Here is a 16,527-nt window from a genome sequence, read left to right as displayed (position 1 = left end):
TTTGAGAATCTGCATTTGTCTCGACGCCAAAACCAGCTTTTTTAAATCTTGGATCCATGAATGTTGCTTCAGCAGCAGTTTTATTGATCTCATGTCCGCCAAATCTTCTATCGAAAACATCCAGTAATTTTATGTTTAACCTGCTGGCGGCTTCGGAATTGGAACTGCAACTTCTTAGTGCCGTTTGTACTCCACGATTAAGAGGTATGATGCAGGATAACGTTGGATATTGCTCGCCAGATATAATACCAGTCATTTGTTCCGCAGGTTTTAAAACACAAAGGCACTCGTGCACCTCGATCCTCGTTAAGGTTATCCGGACAGCCAGGTAATGAAGAAATCGCAGCGGAAAGAGGTATCTTGACCTTATCGAGACGTTCGAGCATATAATACACTGAATTCCATCTTGTCAGGACATCTAGCTTTAGTTTTAACCTGTTTTAATTTATATCCAGCATTATTGCTTCTTTTGAAATAGGCTACTATTGCTCGGCACTTTTCAATCAATTGAATTAATAGTTCATTGTTTTAGATGGTATCCTGAATCACCAAGTTCGATGTATGAGCTACACAACAGTGGTGACGCATTGTTAGTCGCGACGCAAATGATTTTGTACAAAATATTCCATTCGATTTCCAATATATCTTTCATTTCTCGAGCTAAATTTTCTGACTTATGGGCATCCTTAACTTGCCTGGTGGATAACGTTAAAGTTTTAGACTTGCCATCATAAATGAAATGAATTGTCAGGGTCATGTAGCTTTTGCTGCTATCGGAGGTCCACAAGTCTGTTGTCAAAGCAATGTAATCTGTCACTTTAAGCATCTCTCGCGTAGAATATTGCTCCGGAATTAATTTTTCCGAAAGAATCTTTCGCAAAGGTAGCTGATAATTAGGGTTAAGCGCGCGAGTATACTCTTGAAAACCTGTATTCTCAACGACTTCAAGAGGCTGAAAATCAACACACACCATTCTCAATAATGCTTTATCCACATTTTTAGAGTTCTTCTTCTGAGCTTGCTTAGACGGAAACGTCATCTGAAGTTGCCGTTTACGTGGTGGTGGTGTCTCCCCGTCTGTCAACTGGGATAGATTGGTGTTGTTGTCCTCGTGGACTGGTGTTCCATAGCCAGAACCAGAAGCTACACTTAATAAATCGGAATCACTTTGAGCAGAGGAGATAATTGAAGAATTGTCAATCTCAGTCGAGTAAATAATAGGATGAGAATTTTTTAGGTGCTTTAACAAATTAGTTGTGTTTTTCAAATCTTTAAACACAGAGTCACAGTTTTTGCACTTATTGCCGTCCACTTTCTCAAAACACTGAGGTATTTTTCGGCGCCATTCTATAGTAGATTAAACAATTAAATAAAGTCACTCTGAAATAACTGTTAACTAACACAAATCAAAGAAATCAAAACACAAAGTTGCAGGTTCAAACTTGCCCGCCGCGCCACTTCATTGCGTAAGTAAACTATTTACGAGTACGAACGAGTTGACCTAAAATGAGATATACTAAACCCTCTAGTCAGTTGGACCCGCATGAATAAAATCGAGTCTGCGAGTACGAATCGATCTTTCTGATTCGAGTCCGGCGTACTCGAATCAAAATAAAGTGGTATTCGAGTAGGCGAGTACAAAGCAGGGATCGAGTCAAACCGTACTCGGCACATCGCTAGTGTGTATATAGTTAGTGGCTGTTATTCTTTGGCGAAATAATTTTTAATTGAGTTTAAGTTTCACGCGGAATAACAACACTACCGCTCGCAACTTATAGCGATAAGAAAAAAATCCAGTTAAACCTTAAAATTTTTATCAAACAAATTCGTTATTTCAAATAACCATGTAATAAATTGTTTTTCCGATTCATTTCCAAAATCTGGTAGGTAGGGAGGAAATGATAAGACCAAAACATTACTGAACACGATTTTATATATATATAAAAAGTACGTGTCATCTTAAATCAGTAAAATCAATGTATGGACATGCGTTTCTCTATACAAATCGACCCAAAATATTTACAGCAACTTTTCAACTCACCTTTACCCTTAATTACGCAATACCGCAAAAGCTTTTGATTTTTGTATCAATACGGGCGTCACGTGCTTGTAAAAAAAACAGGATAAGGAACTTTTTAAAATATAAATCCAGACACACGCTGTGGTTTGATATAAAGTAAAATCACACCGCCCGCACCCACTATTTCGCACTCGGTACTTCTTTATGGTCATGTATACACGTTTTTGCACTTACTCTACACTCGATGAGTCTTTCGAAGCGCCCGGCCCGCCTAGTGCTCACCGTCCGGCTTTTTCTCCTCCTCTTCCTCCTCCTCCCAGTCGTCCATCAGTTTGGTCACGTGAGCCGGATCTCTCGCATCCGCGATCGGCGTTTGTTTCTCGGACTGCTGCGAATCCGTATCTTCCCAATCCTCCAATATCGTTTGGTTCACATTTCTCTGGCCTTTCGCCATCACCTCGCCGGGCGACTGCGGCTCCTCTTCCTCCTCTCCCTCTTCGTGAAACTCCTCTGCCGTTCCCTCCTCGTGAAACTCTTCCGCCGCTTCCTCCTCGTGAAACTGTTCCGCTGCTCCCTCCCCTTGAAGCTCCTCCGTCGCTTCCTCCTCTTGCAACTGCTCGCCCTCAATCTGAGCATCGACGCCCATGGCGCGTTGCTCCCCAGCCTCTTCAGTCTCCGGCTCGGATTGAGGCGTCAACAGATGATGAGGGGGTGGCGGAGGAGGAGGAGGAGGAGGTAGAGAGGGAGCGCCAGACTTTTCGGGCGGACAAATCTGCTTCTCCGAGTCAGGTTGCTCGTCGACGTGCTGTTGCTGCCGCTGCAAATCTTCCTCAACTCGAGCGTCCACCACGTCCTCGCCTGGCCGCTCTTCCGTTTCGCTGACCTCCATCGCCTCGATCGGCTGCTGAGTGGCGTCCGAGAACTCTAGTGTGTGCTCTTCCCCCGCCGGGTTCGCCTCTTCCTCGTCCACGTTCTGCTCGCTCTCGTGGTATTCCTCGTCAGGAAACGCGGAAGTATCGTTCAAGATGAGGTTCTCTTCCGGGCTCTGGTTCAGCATCACCAACTCCTTGTTGGTGTCCGAATCAGTCGCGACGGGAACGTTCTCGTTCGCACCTTCCGGTTCCGATTGCTCCACCGCTTGAGACGAACATCCGGGTCCAATTTCCTCTACCTCCATCGGTTCTTCTTGAACGGTATCCGCCACATCTTGGTCAACTACCTCCTTCCCCGCTTCCGTCTGGTCGGCGAAATGGTTTTCTTGTTCGGCCTGCTCGACTTGCTGAGGCGCCGGCGAGATCGGCAACTTCTGCTGTTGCCCCTCGTGGACGAGTTTCGACTTGGCGTGCATTTCCGTGTGATTTTCGATCTCCTTCCTGATCATCTCGATCGACTCCACTTGCGAATCGGTCGTGACCGGCTCGCTGACGATGATCTGACCGGCGGTGGTCGCGATGGCGGTACCGTTGTGGATCTCGAGCATGCCCGTCTGCGAGTTCACCATCAGGTTCCCCTGCGACGTAATGAACTGGCCCTGCTGACCCTCTACTGGGTGACTGTACAGCACGACTATGTTGGAGTTGTCCGGTTGACCGCGGTTCTGTTCCTCGTCCTGGTAATCGTGATCCGTGAGCACCATCACCAGTTCGTCGGTGGAGTTCAATTCTGCGTTTGCCGCTTGGAGCAGGGCTGAAACACGGAAACTCTCCGATAGACTAGACGGGCAAAATGGCCGAACGGATTGAGTTTGCACAACCTTCGTTCGACGCCAGTTCCGGCAAAATGTACTCCGGCTGACCCGTTTCGGTCGGCGGCTGCTGCAGGATGTACTGCTGGTTCTCGTCGAGCACCACGATGTCCACCAGGCCGGCTGGAAAACGGGAAACGCGCGTTTGGTCCGATCCCAGGGGACCGGTTTTTTCATTACCTAAATTTGACGCTATACTCTGGGGCACGTCGACGGAGCTGATGGGCGGAGCCGCTGCCGCGGCATTTTCCGCATTTTCCGTCTGCCCTTTCGGCGCCGTCGTCGCTGCAGCCTCCTCCGCCTCCGCCTCCTCCTCCTCCTCCTCTTCCTCCTCGCCGGCCTGCGCCCGTTCAGCAACCTTGACGTTGGAAATTATTTTAACCTGAAAGCATATTAAATTTCGCGAAAAGTTCAATAAAAAAAAATTTAAGATTATAAAAACGTTCGTTTATTTGAAACCGGTTTAGTTTAGTTTTAAAATCCTTCAGCGTTTTGGGCTCTCCATTTAAGTAGGCAGCGGATAAAGATTTTTATTTCCATTTATTCGGGAAACTTTTGTCCATAGTCTAGACCGGTGTTTCCCAACGTGGGGGCAATCGATAATCAATTTCAGAATACACTAGACACTTTCACTCCGGGCTATTAAAATGCAACGTTAAATATCGGTGGCAACACCATGACGTTAATTTTCTTTAACGTGATTTGGTTATCGCTATAAGCGGCTGCCCTCTTAGGGTGTAGTGAATACAACTCAATGCCTTCTTAGGGTCGCAAAAAACAAATGAATAGCCTCCGACGTAGAACATCCTGTACGAAAATCACACGGGTTATCCGCAAAAATATTGTTTTGCAAAAGTGCCAATTTGATCTAGTTAGAACATAAACAGTAACGAATTTTGCTATAAGTATATAGTTCTACTACTATCACTACCTTATCTTTGTGCTGCGCTTGCGCGTCCACGCCCCCACTCTCTTCCGCCTCCCGGTCGTTCTTGTCGGCACCCTGGACGTCGACATCTAAACTCTCGTGCAGGCTGATGATTCCGTCGTTCGCCGCCTCTTTGAGGTGCTGCACCTTGATGTGGGTGAACAGGCTCACCGACGACTGCATCTTCTTCATGCAGTACTGGCAGTCGAACATGTTTGCCGCTGCAAAAACCAGTTGAATTGCTCGCGCGAAGCGCCCCTTTTACCTTAACCGGGCAGTACCGTTTTTATTGAGGTGGCGCGTGATCTTGATATGGCTCATCAGCCGGCTTTTGTCCCTGAAGCAGAGCTTGCAATTGAGACACTGCACCTCGTCCTTTTGGTGGTTGGGGATGTGGAGGGTCATCCGTTCCGGCGAGATCGCTTGAAAATGGAAACGCGATATTAGGGTGGCGGAAGGGGACGAACGCGAGATGACGAACCTATGAAGGGACACTTGGGGCATTTCGAGAAGGTGATCGAGGCGGGCGGTTTCAGACCGTGCTTGGTGAAAAGGTGGAACGCCATCGTCACGTCGGTCGGGCAGTAATGACCGCAGTACTTGCACAGGGAACTGTCGAACTCCTCGTTGTGCACGTCGGTCATGTGCTTGCGGAATAAGTAATATAGGACGAATTCCGGTCGATCGCTGTCACCTTAAAGAGCGATGATACATGGGTGGGGGAGGGTTACCAAAGCGCGAATACTTAAAAATGGCTTAAGAGGGTAAAAAACACCTAGCAGTAGGACGAATTTATATATATATATATATATATATATATATATATATATATATATATATATATATATGTTTCTACGTGTGGCTGAATTGGTTGCTTTATGATTTTTTTGGACAGAATGGGCAAAATGTTTATTGGAGTTGATTAAAAGAGTCTGTGTTGCTTATTTTATTTAATAAACAATGGAACTCAACATAAAGATAAGACAGAATAAGGATAATTTAAAATAACTTAAGTGAAAAACTCGAAACCTAAGAACCATTTAATATTTTTATTGGAATTTTGTGTATTATTGATGAATTATAGTTATTTTATTAAACAGAACGCAATAAGTATTGGAATACAAAATGCACTAAATACTTGTTATACACTGAAAATTCCTTTTCTTACTGAATGGCATTAACTCTGTAAAACGCTTCCCGCGTGACTTCCTCCAATTCTGCTTTGGTTTAGAAAATTCTATCTTTAAATATCCCTCATAAAAAAAATCCAGAGGAGTTGGCACCACACAATTTCGAAGGCCACTGGTTCCAATCCAACATTGTCCAAACTCTTCATTTAATAGTTCACTTACAATCCTAGGGTCGGGAATTTGTCATATCATCTTTTCATAACTTTCATAAAGGAACAAGTTTATCATGACATAAAAACTGGTACAAATCATATACGAGTTTAAAAATGCGTACTTTGCCACAAAACGTTTAAAAAAGTCATGACCACTAATATGGAAAACAAAATTAAAACTCGAAGAAATACGACATAGGTGAACTTGACAGAATCACTTAAAACTTATCACTTAAAACAATACATAACAGGTTTACTACGGGTTTTCTAAGGAAACGTTCAACTATCTATCCTTTGGTCCGCCGGTTAATATTTTTCAAGACGTCATCTTTGCGAGTTCAAATGGAAAAAAATTTACCCCTAAACATATCGGCTTGGTACTGTTAGCCCATCATGCGGCCAAGTCAAAAATCCAACTTTGGACAAAGCACCCACATTTCACGAAACACAAATTTCAATAAATGAAACTATACTTGGAAACCTTAAGCTTTTGCCATATAATGTAAAATTGACGATCCCTAATGAGGTCCGTTCAAATAAAAAAATTCAAATTCAATGAAAAATTTCACATGTACTGATAACCGAAATAACATTAGAAGATGATACCTCAGTTCTAAACACCTGCCGATTTAAAAAAAGGTAGAGAGACATTTAATTTTCCGTTAAATGGGATTTTTTAATTTACGCAAAACATTTTAGGCGTAACGCGCCATTGTGTTCCTGCAAAGGAAAATTTATTCAATGTATGGGTCCCTGTAAATGTGTAAAATCAATATATAGCAATAAGCGAGACAAAAATGATCCCGGACCAACACTAAATATCTCTAATTTATCGGACACTGAAACAATTTCCTTCATAAATCGATAACCTATTATTTTTGCAGAAGATATACGCCAATATTAGATTGGAATGAGAAGAAGGGGTTTTTCGATTAACTTATTACTTCTACTTAACTTTAGATGTTATCATAGATATAATTTTAATTTTTATTGTGGCTTCTATGTACACGTAAGTATTATTATTTTAATATGAACTGTTGCCAACAAAATATAATATAAATAATTACTAATGTCAAATATAATAAAACAATATCATCCCTATATAAAAACTAATTAATAAAAAAATTCAACTATGAGAGCAACGATCCTAAGCCCAGGCCGGAACCGCTAAGTCGCAAATTCGACCCATTCTCGCTACTTCGCTGGCGGCCGTGATATGAAAAAGTAAAGGAATCGTTGATCTTCAATGCATATGGTTTATGGAAAACATTTTTTTGATAAACCAAATAGTTTTCAAGTTACAGCGAGGTAAACGATAACATAAAAATGTGTTTTCAGGGCAAACGTTTTTTAATTTAATTTAAACAAGAACAAGAAAAAGTGTTCTTTTAAAAACACTTTCTGAAAAAATGAACCTTTTTGATACCTACATTTATATGAACGTTTTTTTTTTTTTTTTGATTACTTATTTCGATCTGAGCGCTGAGACGTGTTTTTTGTTTTTTTAAGTGTGTGCGCAAGATATGGGACACAATTATTATTGCTCCTTGCAGTAGATACTTAAAATAAGTTTTTTTATTAATGAATGCTGATATTCTACCTTTGTTTCGATGTTGATTAAATTTATAAAGAGATTTAGGTTAAATGCAAAGAAAATCAGAATTACTAACTTTTAACAAAAATTTTTAAAAATGCGAAAAAGGCCATCCTTTTGATTCTAAATAACATTCGGAATTTGTTTGAAATACGGTTATCAGCATTTTTTACCTTACATGACCTACCCTGTATCCCGTAAAGTAAATAAACAATCAATCGGCTACGTTCCAATATAAGAATTTACTTACCGAAACATTTCATGCAGATCCAGGGACCATCGTCGGACACCTTTTTGACGTAGCTCTCCATTCTTTTTGGGATCGGCGGTGAGGCCGCGTTCTCCGCCTTATTTTCCTTAACATTTCTCGACTTTTCTTCGGCTTTGGGCTTGTTGTTAGGCACGGCGGCGGACGTTTTGGTGGCGGCGTCCGGCTTCGTCATTATCTTCAGCCGGATATTCTTGTTCTTCTTCATCAACCCCGGGTACTTTTTCAAAATCTCGGAAACGATTTTTGTGTGATCCAAATCGGCCGCGTTTTTTCCCTTGACGTTGATCGTCGTCTCCGTCGCATTTTCTTTTTCGCTCACTTTCACCCGTTTCGGGGATATTCTTGCGACCTGCTGCTCCGCTTTCCTCTTCTGATTTAACGACTGCTGGGCGGCGTCATCGTAAGCTACGTTGACCTTGTTCTCGGTGACGAGATCGTCGGAGATGGACTTTTGGCTGATTTCCACTCTGGATTCTTCGACTGAAGTACCTAAGCACGACGTTATGGAAAGGCCGCTTTTTAACTGTCTCCAACACACTTAGACACACCATAAACGGACACTTATGATTCCGCCAATTTTGTCCGCTATGGAAAGTGTCCATTCGAAGAACAGGACTGAGAATTTATAAGATATGTAACAGAATTTGTGAAAAATATCAAAAAACAAAAGTTCCCTGGAACAACTTATCCTTTTAAAATATTATACGAGGTGTGTTCAAAAAGTAAGGTGACTTGTAATTGGCCGGGCTACGCACATTCGATCTTCAATATATTTTTTTCTTATGTTGGTACCACATTTCCTTAACATATATTGACAGTTTCAGCTAGGTTGCGGGTTTACTTTTTTTGCGAGACAGAAACGTTAGACGTGTTTGTGTGCTCGGCGATTTTCTGCTGTCAATAAAAATAGAACAAAGAATTTGCATAAAACTTTGTGTAAAAAATGGAGTACAGTAAAACAGCAAAACACTTGAAATGTTGACAACAGCTTTGAGCAAAGCAAATCTTTATAAGTGGTAGAGATTGCTTTGATGCTTTGATAAAACTTAAGCCATTTTACTTTTTGACCACACCTTGTATTCCTATAGATTATAAGAGTATAATTTTCGTGGACCAGTAAATAAGTTCATATTTTCTTCCTCTACATATCTTACAAATCTCACCGTCTTTGACGTATTTTAAATTTTATCTTTTCACTTTAGTGGTCTGTGTTGTGTTGATATTTTAAAAACAAGTACATACACCTCTATATTATAATTTATCGTATTCAACGTTTAAAAAAAGTGTGACTTTGTAACGATTGTCTATTTGAAGAAGTTTGAACAGTCGGGCACCACAGAAAAATCACTATTTCGACTTGCCGTTGGTTTGGTTTGTTTCTGAGATTTTGCATTATATTACGCAAAAACTTTGCACTTTTTTCAAAAAAGTGTTTGGTTTCATACAAAAATGTTCTTCGGATCATAATAATGTTATTCCAAGCACTAAAGAGGTTTTTATTTTTGTTCAATGGTATTATTTGTTTTTTTCGAAAAACTCATTCCCATCAATATCAAATAAATTTTTGAAGTGGGAACGGTGGGCCTAAAATCCGGTGCATATTAAAAAAAACTTACCCGCGCGCTGCTGCTCCTCCTCTTTTGTCCAAAGCGGTTTGCTGGTCAAAGATATATCGTCGAAACTGCTGTCCATCAAGTTCATGGGTGGCAAATCGTCGTCGGGCCACTCGAATCTGGTCGGTTTGGGCACGTTATCCGAGAAGTCTTTCGCGGGAGGTGCGGCCGACCACTTGGACTCAGGCACGGAAGCAGATCCCGAATGAGAAATCGCCTGGACGCTGGCTTGCACAGCCCTCCGTTTCAGGGAGGTGGTGGTAAATTTACGAGCCACTGGTGCCGGCGAAGCCGCCGGTGGCGTCGGCATCTCTGGCGGGGGGGTGCTTCTCGCAGAAATCAACTTTTTCGCTGGAAACCGTAACCACGTGACACCTCCGCGTCGCTCGACTGAGACATTTTTTACCTTGGGAATTCCATAGCGCGGGCGAATCGCTTTTCTTTTTAATAGAGCTCAACTGAGCCTCCAGCAGCTTAGTAAGGATCGCGATGTTCATCATTTCGGCCGCCTTGTAAAGCCTGTCAAATAGAGAGGGATGGTATTCCAACATTCCCGTATACATGAAGTTCACGATGGGCACGATAACTTCCGCTTGCAAATCGCTCGGCATCATTATTGTGTTTTCGCCTAGCGCGGGGCACGTTTGTTCCAAAAAAGAAAAGTATTCGGTGCACGCGTTCATCACTAGCCTGTGCACTTTGAGCTGCACATTGCCTTCAAATTGTAGGGTTAGGTCGCAGTAATCCGTTTTGCTAAAAAACAACTGAAGGCGCTGAAGAAAATAGATGCCCCAGTTGTCGACCCTCACTTGTTTTGTGGTCTCAACCATTTTCACGAACCGCCCGAACTGCAACAAGGCATGACGATAACGTACGCTAAAAACGACATTAACGTAAACACGTCCAATAAAAACAAAACAATGACAGTGGAAGCCAACTTTAGCGGCATTTCAGGAGCATGGCGTTCCATCAATTTCCAAATGGGCCCTAGGTCCCGCGACTACCTGCCGCAACCGCGTACACCAAAGACGGTAAAAACTGCACGTTATCATCGGATTTAATTTAAATTTACTGACCTTTTCTTTCTTATTAAAATGTTAGCTCCATCTTGAATACGAGCTTCCAAACTTATCGAACTATCGACGTTTTACGTTGACGGTGCTCCCTGCAGGTGGCGCCATCGTCGGCCCGGCAAATTCGAAATATTTCTCCCATTTCTGATTTATTAAACGGCCCTGGGCTTTCGTGCAATATAAATGAACCCCCAGCGAGTAACTTGGTATAATTATCATGAACAGAACTGTTTCCAAGTGAAAATTTTAGAAACCAGTGTACCGCACAAAGCCTCATCCGGTGGGGAGTTTCCTAATCCGGTTTAAGTGTTTCCGAATTATCGTGAATTATTGTGTCGTTGGCAGCAATGAACAGGCGTGCCTTGTTCGTTGTTGGCGTATGTGGCAGAGGACTCTTATGACAAAATTCGATCGAATCGGTACAGAGTTCTACTTTCTTGACACATATCAACTTAATTCTTGGTACCTCAATTTTTACATTTCATAACTGTAGGAATTTATTGTAGGTGGTGCATGGCACTTGCATTTCTTAAAACTAATTTTATTTTATTGTTAAGTAGTGCATTTTAAAAACTTGGCAAAGCGAACGCATTAATAAGCAGAAAATTAAAATAAAGTAGTAGTCAATATATTTATAACGCAAATTTAATATAATTGTTTGACTGATACCGCTATTACTTTTGTGGCCATAAAACACACTGAAAAAGAGTGAACGAAGAAGAATCCACAAAATATCCTAACAAATTGGAGTTTGAGCCGGTTATTTTTAAATTAAATTGGGCTCTGCTTTTTCGTTTTCTTTCATTTTTCCCGTGTGCTTTTTAGGTTATCAAGTCCTTTCAGCGAAATTATGGAAAACTTGGACGTTTTTCTAATTTTTCTTTCAGTGCGAATTCTTTCCGTTTTCTGTATACAATCATTTTTTGTACCGGACGAATACTGGCAATCATTGGAAGTAGCACATAAACTAGTCTTTGGATATGGTTATCTCACTTGGGAATGGGTTTTGGGCATACGGAGTTACATACATCCCCTATTAGTAGCGATATTTTACAAGTCCCTTTATTTGTTTGGCTTAGATTCGGCTTTTTTCTTGGTGCAGTTCTAATCTTATTGTGCTCATAGACATGGTCTGAAACATATTTCGTGTTTCAGATATCTGGACCGAGATTACTACAAGCTGTCCTTAGCTCCTATGCAGACTTGTGTTTTTATAGATGGTCAGGGACAAAGAACTGGGCAGTTTTTAGTATATCCAGTTCATGGTTTCTATTTTATACCGCGTCTCGAACACTTATTAACAGTTTTGAATGTTCTCTAAGCACCATTGCCTTGTCAAAATATCCCTGGGTGAAGAAAGACATAAGTATATTATTAGTAGTTATTTAATTTAATGGTGGTTTAACGACAGCTCTCTTTTTGTAGAGGAGAGCTGTACTTTTATTTGGATAGTGACCCTACTTTTTATGATTCGACCCACCAGCGCGGTAATATGGCTTCCATTGTGCCTTTTCCATTTAAGTATCTCTGAAAAAAGTGGTGTAAGGCTAATGGTAACCAGATATATTCCGATTGGGTAAGTTCAGCAACAAGTTTTTGATTTTGTCGCTCGCCATCAGATGAGGTTTTCAATTTTCAACTGTTGCAGGGTTTTTGTAGTGATGTTGGTAGTGCTGATAGACAGTCTGGCTCATGGTTCCTTTATTGTATCACCCTATAATTTTTTCAAAATCAACATTTTTCAAAATATTGCTTCAAACTATGGAGAGCAGCCTTGGCATTGGTACTTGTCCTGCGGTATTCCGGCCATCTTGGGCATTCAAATCTTGCCTTTTGCCATGGCCGTGTCGGTGGTCATAAAAAATAGACATAGTCATATCAATGAGCTGGTAATGCTAGTAACGATTGTTTTTTCCGTGTTTGTGTTTAGTTTCATAAACCATAAAGAGTTTAGATTTTTATTACCTCTATTACCGATAATGCTGTATATATCTTCGAGATTTTTATCAGCTTGGAGCCGAAAGGCTAACGTGTAAGTATGTATACCTGTGAAATTACTGAGCCTAAAGTAACACACTGTTTAGTTGGTCCGTTTGGCTTGTATCGGCTATCATATTCTTGGGCAATGTGGTTCCCACGTGGTACTTGGGCTTTGTGCACCAAAGGGGCACTTTGGAGGTTATGGATGGCTTAAGGGACATTGCCAACAAGGATCCTAACAATAGCAGTTTTCTATTCTTAATGCCTTGTCATTCGACGCCATTGTACAGCCATTTACACGTTAACGTTACCACTAGATTTTTGACTTGCAACCCAAACATTAACGAAGTACATGGCTATGTTGACGAAACTGACTACTTTTACAAAAATCCAAACGGTTGGTTGCGACAGAACTATCCACCTAAAGAACCGCTTCCATCTCATATTATTTGCTTCGATAATCTGCTGCCCATAATAGGAGGCGATATTCTGACCAGGTAGGAACAGTTTTGTTGTATATATCCACAATATGCGGTCAATAGGTTATAAATATAAGTTTTATTTTTTTAGATACAAAAGGATAAAACAAATTTTCCATTGCAACATACCGGTATCTTCCAGAATAGGAAGGTTCGTTTTGGTTTACGAGAGGCTCGATTTGTAGTCAATTTTGGAGGTTAGAAAACATTTTGCTCATCTGTGTCTATTAAATATTGTAACAAAATCTAAATTACTTTGTAATAAACCCTATAAATGTCAAGCGGAAATAATATCTGCTTTTTTCAGATCAGAAATGATAAAAACGTATAACTACTAGCGGTCTGTTGTGCAGTTCCGCAAATAACGTCACAGACCATAGACAGTATTTTTTTATAAATGAAAATTTCATGCAAAAGCAACAAAATTCCTAAATTGGAAATCTAAGAAAAAGGAAATTCATTAAGTTTTTTTTTCATTTTTTCCAATATCTAGCACCCAGAAGCTTTTTTAATGCAGTTTCGAAAGAATTTTTTTTTAATTTGTTGTGATATTTTTGTATTAAGTGTTTTTAAAAATGTTGCTATATTCAATAAGGGAAAAATGACAAAAAAAAAACAAAGAAATGACCATGATTTATTACAACGGTTATTCCCCGCGTTGGTGCTAAATATTCGTTCATAAAAAAGTGACGTTCCTTCTGTGACACTCATATGTATATTTAATATTTTTACATTTGAACTTCATATCATATGCCATGAACTGAATTTAATATGTTTTTAAAATACACCTACCTCATTGTGTATGTGTTAAAAATAAATTGACCTGGTTTATTAATTTTATATTATTGTTAATTGAGAGCACTTTATAAAGTTGAATAAAATTATCGATGCACATAAAAACCCAATGCAATCGATTTATAAACAAACAACAGTGTTAACATTTAGACCTTTGATAAACGCGACTATGTATGCACATCGTTGTTGATTGGTAGCAACGATTTTTAGAAACCGATTTTTGAAGGAAACAAAATATTCGTTAAACGTTAAAACAAACGCGTTTTGGGCGTTTTTCTTCGTCGATCTGGTGGGGATAGCCGGCTTGGGACTATACAAAATTACACTTTTGTCCTTCACCTCGCAGTCTGCAGAAGATTACCCATCAGAAATCACGACACATATACAAGGTGAGTGGGTTTGTGGTAACGTCTAATTAATGTTGTGGGCTTGAGCGGTTTTTATTTTGACCGTTAATTTCTGGGCGGCTATATAAATCTAATATAAAGTTTAGTAGGTCCTATGGAAAAAATTTGCAATTTTTCAAAAGGAATGGTTGGAATTTTCATTCACAGAGGGCGACTCGGGTTTGTTTGTACCGTCACGATCTGGTTGTATTTGTATAAGGACAAGGGGTGAAGATTCATAAAGTAACTTTGCGCAGTGGCGATATCGTAACCAATGAGGTTCTTCCGAGGTGCGATTATTGCTAGTTGAAAACTTTAACCAATACCCCGCCAAGTGTACGTGAAAAACCGTGCACTACGGCAATTTTTGGTAGTCTCCGAGGAGGCTTGTAATAAAATTTTAAATATAACGAAAAACTTCGGTTATGTGTAAACGTTTTGCCCGACGAATTGGCAAGTTTTTGATGTTTTAGAAGACTGATTCATTGAGTTGTCAATCGCGATTGATTCGGATCACTTTGATTCAATCACTTCATAGGATCGAACGATCGAATCCCGTTGTTCGTAACGATTCGATCACCTTGTTCGCTCTCGCTGCCGCCCTGACCGGTCTGAAGTGACTGAATACAGGACGACCGATCGACCGACAGTATCAAAATAAACGAATTCGCTAGAATACGATTCATTTGAATAGTTTAAGATTTAAATGCATGACAGACAGGTCACGGGAAAGGAATGGAAGTATTGTTATAATTATTCTATAGTAGTTGCGACATCGATTGGTAGATTTACTTGTGTTGAATTGAATATTGAAATATCTATTTCCACACAGGTATTTAGTTTAAACAAATTAATGTGTCACTGGTACAACCGAATACGTGACGCTTATTTTGATAAAATCATGATTCAATAAAAACCACAACACAGCCAACTATTAACTAGAACAGAAAACGACATATAGACACAATAATTCAAATGAATTTTGAATCGTCGTTAAGACTGGTTTCAGTGGGTACTGCCGCTTATGTTAGCATCAAAAAGTATTGAAATGGGTCTTTTTCAAATGGCCAGATATTGTCCTAAATGTACGAAAGTTGAAGAGTTGCAGTTAATTAAATTACAAGCCTCCTCGGAGACTATCAAAAATTGCCGTAGCGCACGGTTTTTCACGTGCACATGGCGGGGTATTGGTTAAAGTTTTCAACTAGCAATAATCGCACCTCGGATAAACCTCATCGGTTACGATATCGCCACTGCGCAAAGCTAAAGAATTGGCGTTTTACATGTTCCTTTATATTGTTGCTCGCGTGTGAGAGCAGTGTTTCGATCTGTACGGCCATCTATCGTGGGACAAGGGGACTCGCTGTACCGCAAGGAGCGAGTGGTTAAACGCAGATGGCGCTGCATGCAATTTTTTTTAATAAAATTAACGGCAATCGGTATATTTTATTCATCCACAGCAGGACTCAAACGTTTGTGGGAGCTGATTCACCTATTTTTATAATGCATTAAAACTTATATTTCCGTGAAATTGTGTAGGATAATAACAGCAATCCCCGCGAAATAAATACGTCGGTTATGACCTTAACGCTGATTTTAACGAGCTGGTGGAAACGTTTCCAATACCCATTTTCTATCTTAGAAAATATTGTTGTATTTGCATAAATTTTCTACCCAACCGTTTTAAGCTGTTGTGTCGACGATTTTGTGGTTTTGCGGTATTGTTGAAATTTTTACAACCAGAATTCGCTACTTTGTTGGAAATTATAATCTTCCATTTTGGCGCTTTAGTTCAGTGGCCACACGTTCGCTCTACATTTGGAATTTCCCGCGTTTTGTTCATTTGTTTATGTGGTTCTTCATGAGAGTTTTTATTATAGTCGACGCAGTTGCCACTTTAGTGTTTTGTTTCGAATTTTGCAAAGACGCGTCCACTCCCTGTTGACAAAATAGCGCGGAAGGTTCTGGGGAAAATCTGCAATAAAACCTGTGGTTTGCGAAACCGGTTACTGTATATTTAAAACCGGCGAAGCGTCTTTAACAATTTATTCCGTGTGTGGTGTTATTCCGGTTTGTGGATTTTGTGGTGAGTCCGTTTTAAACGTCACGAAACGTCTTTAGCGTTACTGCTTTGGGGAGTTTCACTGCAATGAGGGTCCTTTCTGTTTCCAGACACGACAAAATGAAAATTGCGCTGGTAGTTTTGACCGCGATGGCGGCCAGCGTGTGCTCCGAAACGGCAGTGGAGGAATTTGCTGCCGGTAACCTCAAATTTACCGCACAGCTTTACAAGGTTAGTGAA

General features: G+C 40.5%; 3 protein-coding genes and 2 non-coding genes across 15 annotated transcripts in view; 3 read left to right on the top strand and 2 right to left on the bottom strand.

Moving 5' to 3' along the window:
- Positions 1-1,933: 1,933 nt before the first annotated feature.
- Positions 1,934-10,711, bottom strand: LOC132702579 (centrosome-associated zinc finger protein CP190). Of its 3 annotated transcripts, XM_060671320.1 has the most exons (10): positions 10,589-10,711; positions 9,919-10,360; positions 9,516-9,863; positions 7,879-8,388; positions 5,174-5,386; positions 4,974-5,114; positions 4,696-4,913; positions 3,945-4,146; positions 3,774-3,887; positions 1,934-3,706 (listed from the first exon to the last, which is right to left on the bottom strand). In XM_060671320.1, the coding sequence occupies exons 2-10, from the start codon at positions 10,340-10,342 to the stop codon at positions 2,292-2,294; spliced, it is 3,585 nt and encodes a 1,194-aa protein (XP_060527303.1). In that variant the 5' UTR covers positions 10,343-10,360; positions 10,589-10,711; the 3' UTR covers positions 1,934-2,291. The 3 variants fall into 3 exon arrangements, with proteins under 3 accessions (XP_060527303.1, XP_060527301.1, XP_060527302.1); XM_060671318.1 differs by having other exon boundaries at positions 3,774-4,146; XM_060671319.1 differs by lacking the exon at positions 10,589-10,711 and having other exon boundaries at positions 3,774-4,146; positions 9,919-10,574.
- A 347-nt stretch (positions 10,712-11,058) lies between these two features.
- On the top strand, positions 11,059-13,691 carry LOC132702580 (GPI mannosyltransferase 3). The gene is made up of 6 exons (XM_060671321.1): positions 11,059-11,681; positions 11,741-11,951; positions 12,011-12,161; positions 12,234-12,617; positions 12,670-13,062; positions 13,136-13,691. Exons 1-6 carry the CDS (start codon positions 11,436-11,438, stop codon positions 13,227-13,229), a joined length of 1,479 nt encoding a protein of 492 aa, XP_060527304.1. The 5' UTR covers positions 11,059-11,435; the 3' UTR covers positions 13,230-13,691.
- Positions 13,692-14,045: 354 nt separating this feature from the next.
- LOC132702575 (antichymotrypsin-2-like) overlaps positions 14,046-16,527 on the top strand; it is a 37,075-nt gene continuing 34,593 nt past the window's right edge. For 5 of the 9 annotated variants that reach the window (XM_060671308.1, XM_060671315.1, XM_060671312.1 and 2 more), the window contains exons 1-2: positions 16,070-16,311; positions 16,398-16,518. In XM_060671308.1, the coding sequence (XP_060527291.1) occupies positions 16,408-16,518 (111 nt within the window). In that variant the 5' untranslated portion in view covers positions 16,070-16,311; positions 16,398-16,407. Of the gene's footprint in view, positions 14,229-16,069; positions 16,312-16,397; positions 16,519-16,527 lie in introns of those variants that run through there. The other 4 variants (XR_009618904.1, XM_060671311.1, XM_060671310.1 and 1 more) reach the window with 3 other exon arrangements.
- Positions 14,471-14,611, top strand: LOC132702706 (U4 spliceosomal RNA). The gene has a single exon (XR_009618945.1). It is a non-coding gene; the product is annotated as a U4 spliceosomal RNA (small nuclear RNA).
- LOC132702707 (U4 spliceosomal RNA) lies at positions 15,350-15,490 on the bottom strand. Its single transcript, XR_009618946.1, has one exon. It is a non-coding gene; the product is annotated as a U4 spliceosomal RNA (small nuclear RNA).

This window comes from Cylas formicarius, unplaced genomic scaffold (genome assembly GCF_029955315.1).
Source record: "Cylas formicarius isolate icCylForm1 unplaced genomic scaffold, icCylForm1.1 PGA_scaffold_5__7_contigs__length_24384050, whole genome shotgun sequence".
Taxonomy (NCBI): Eukaryota; Metazoa; Arthropoda; class Insecta; order Coleoptera; family Brentidae; genus Cylas; species Cylas formicarius.
This window is presented reverse-complemented; position numbering and strand designations above follow the sequence as displayed.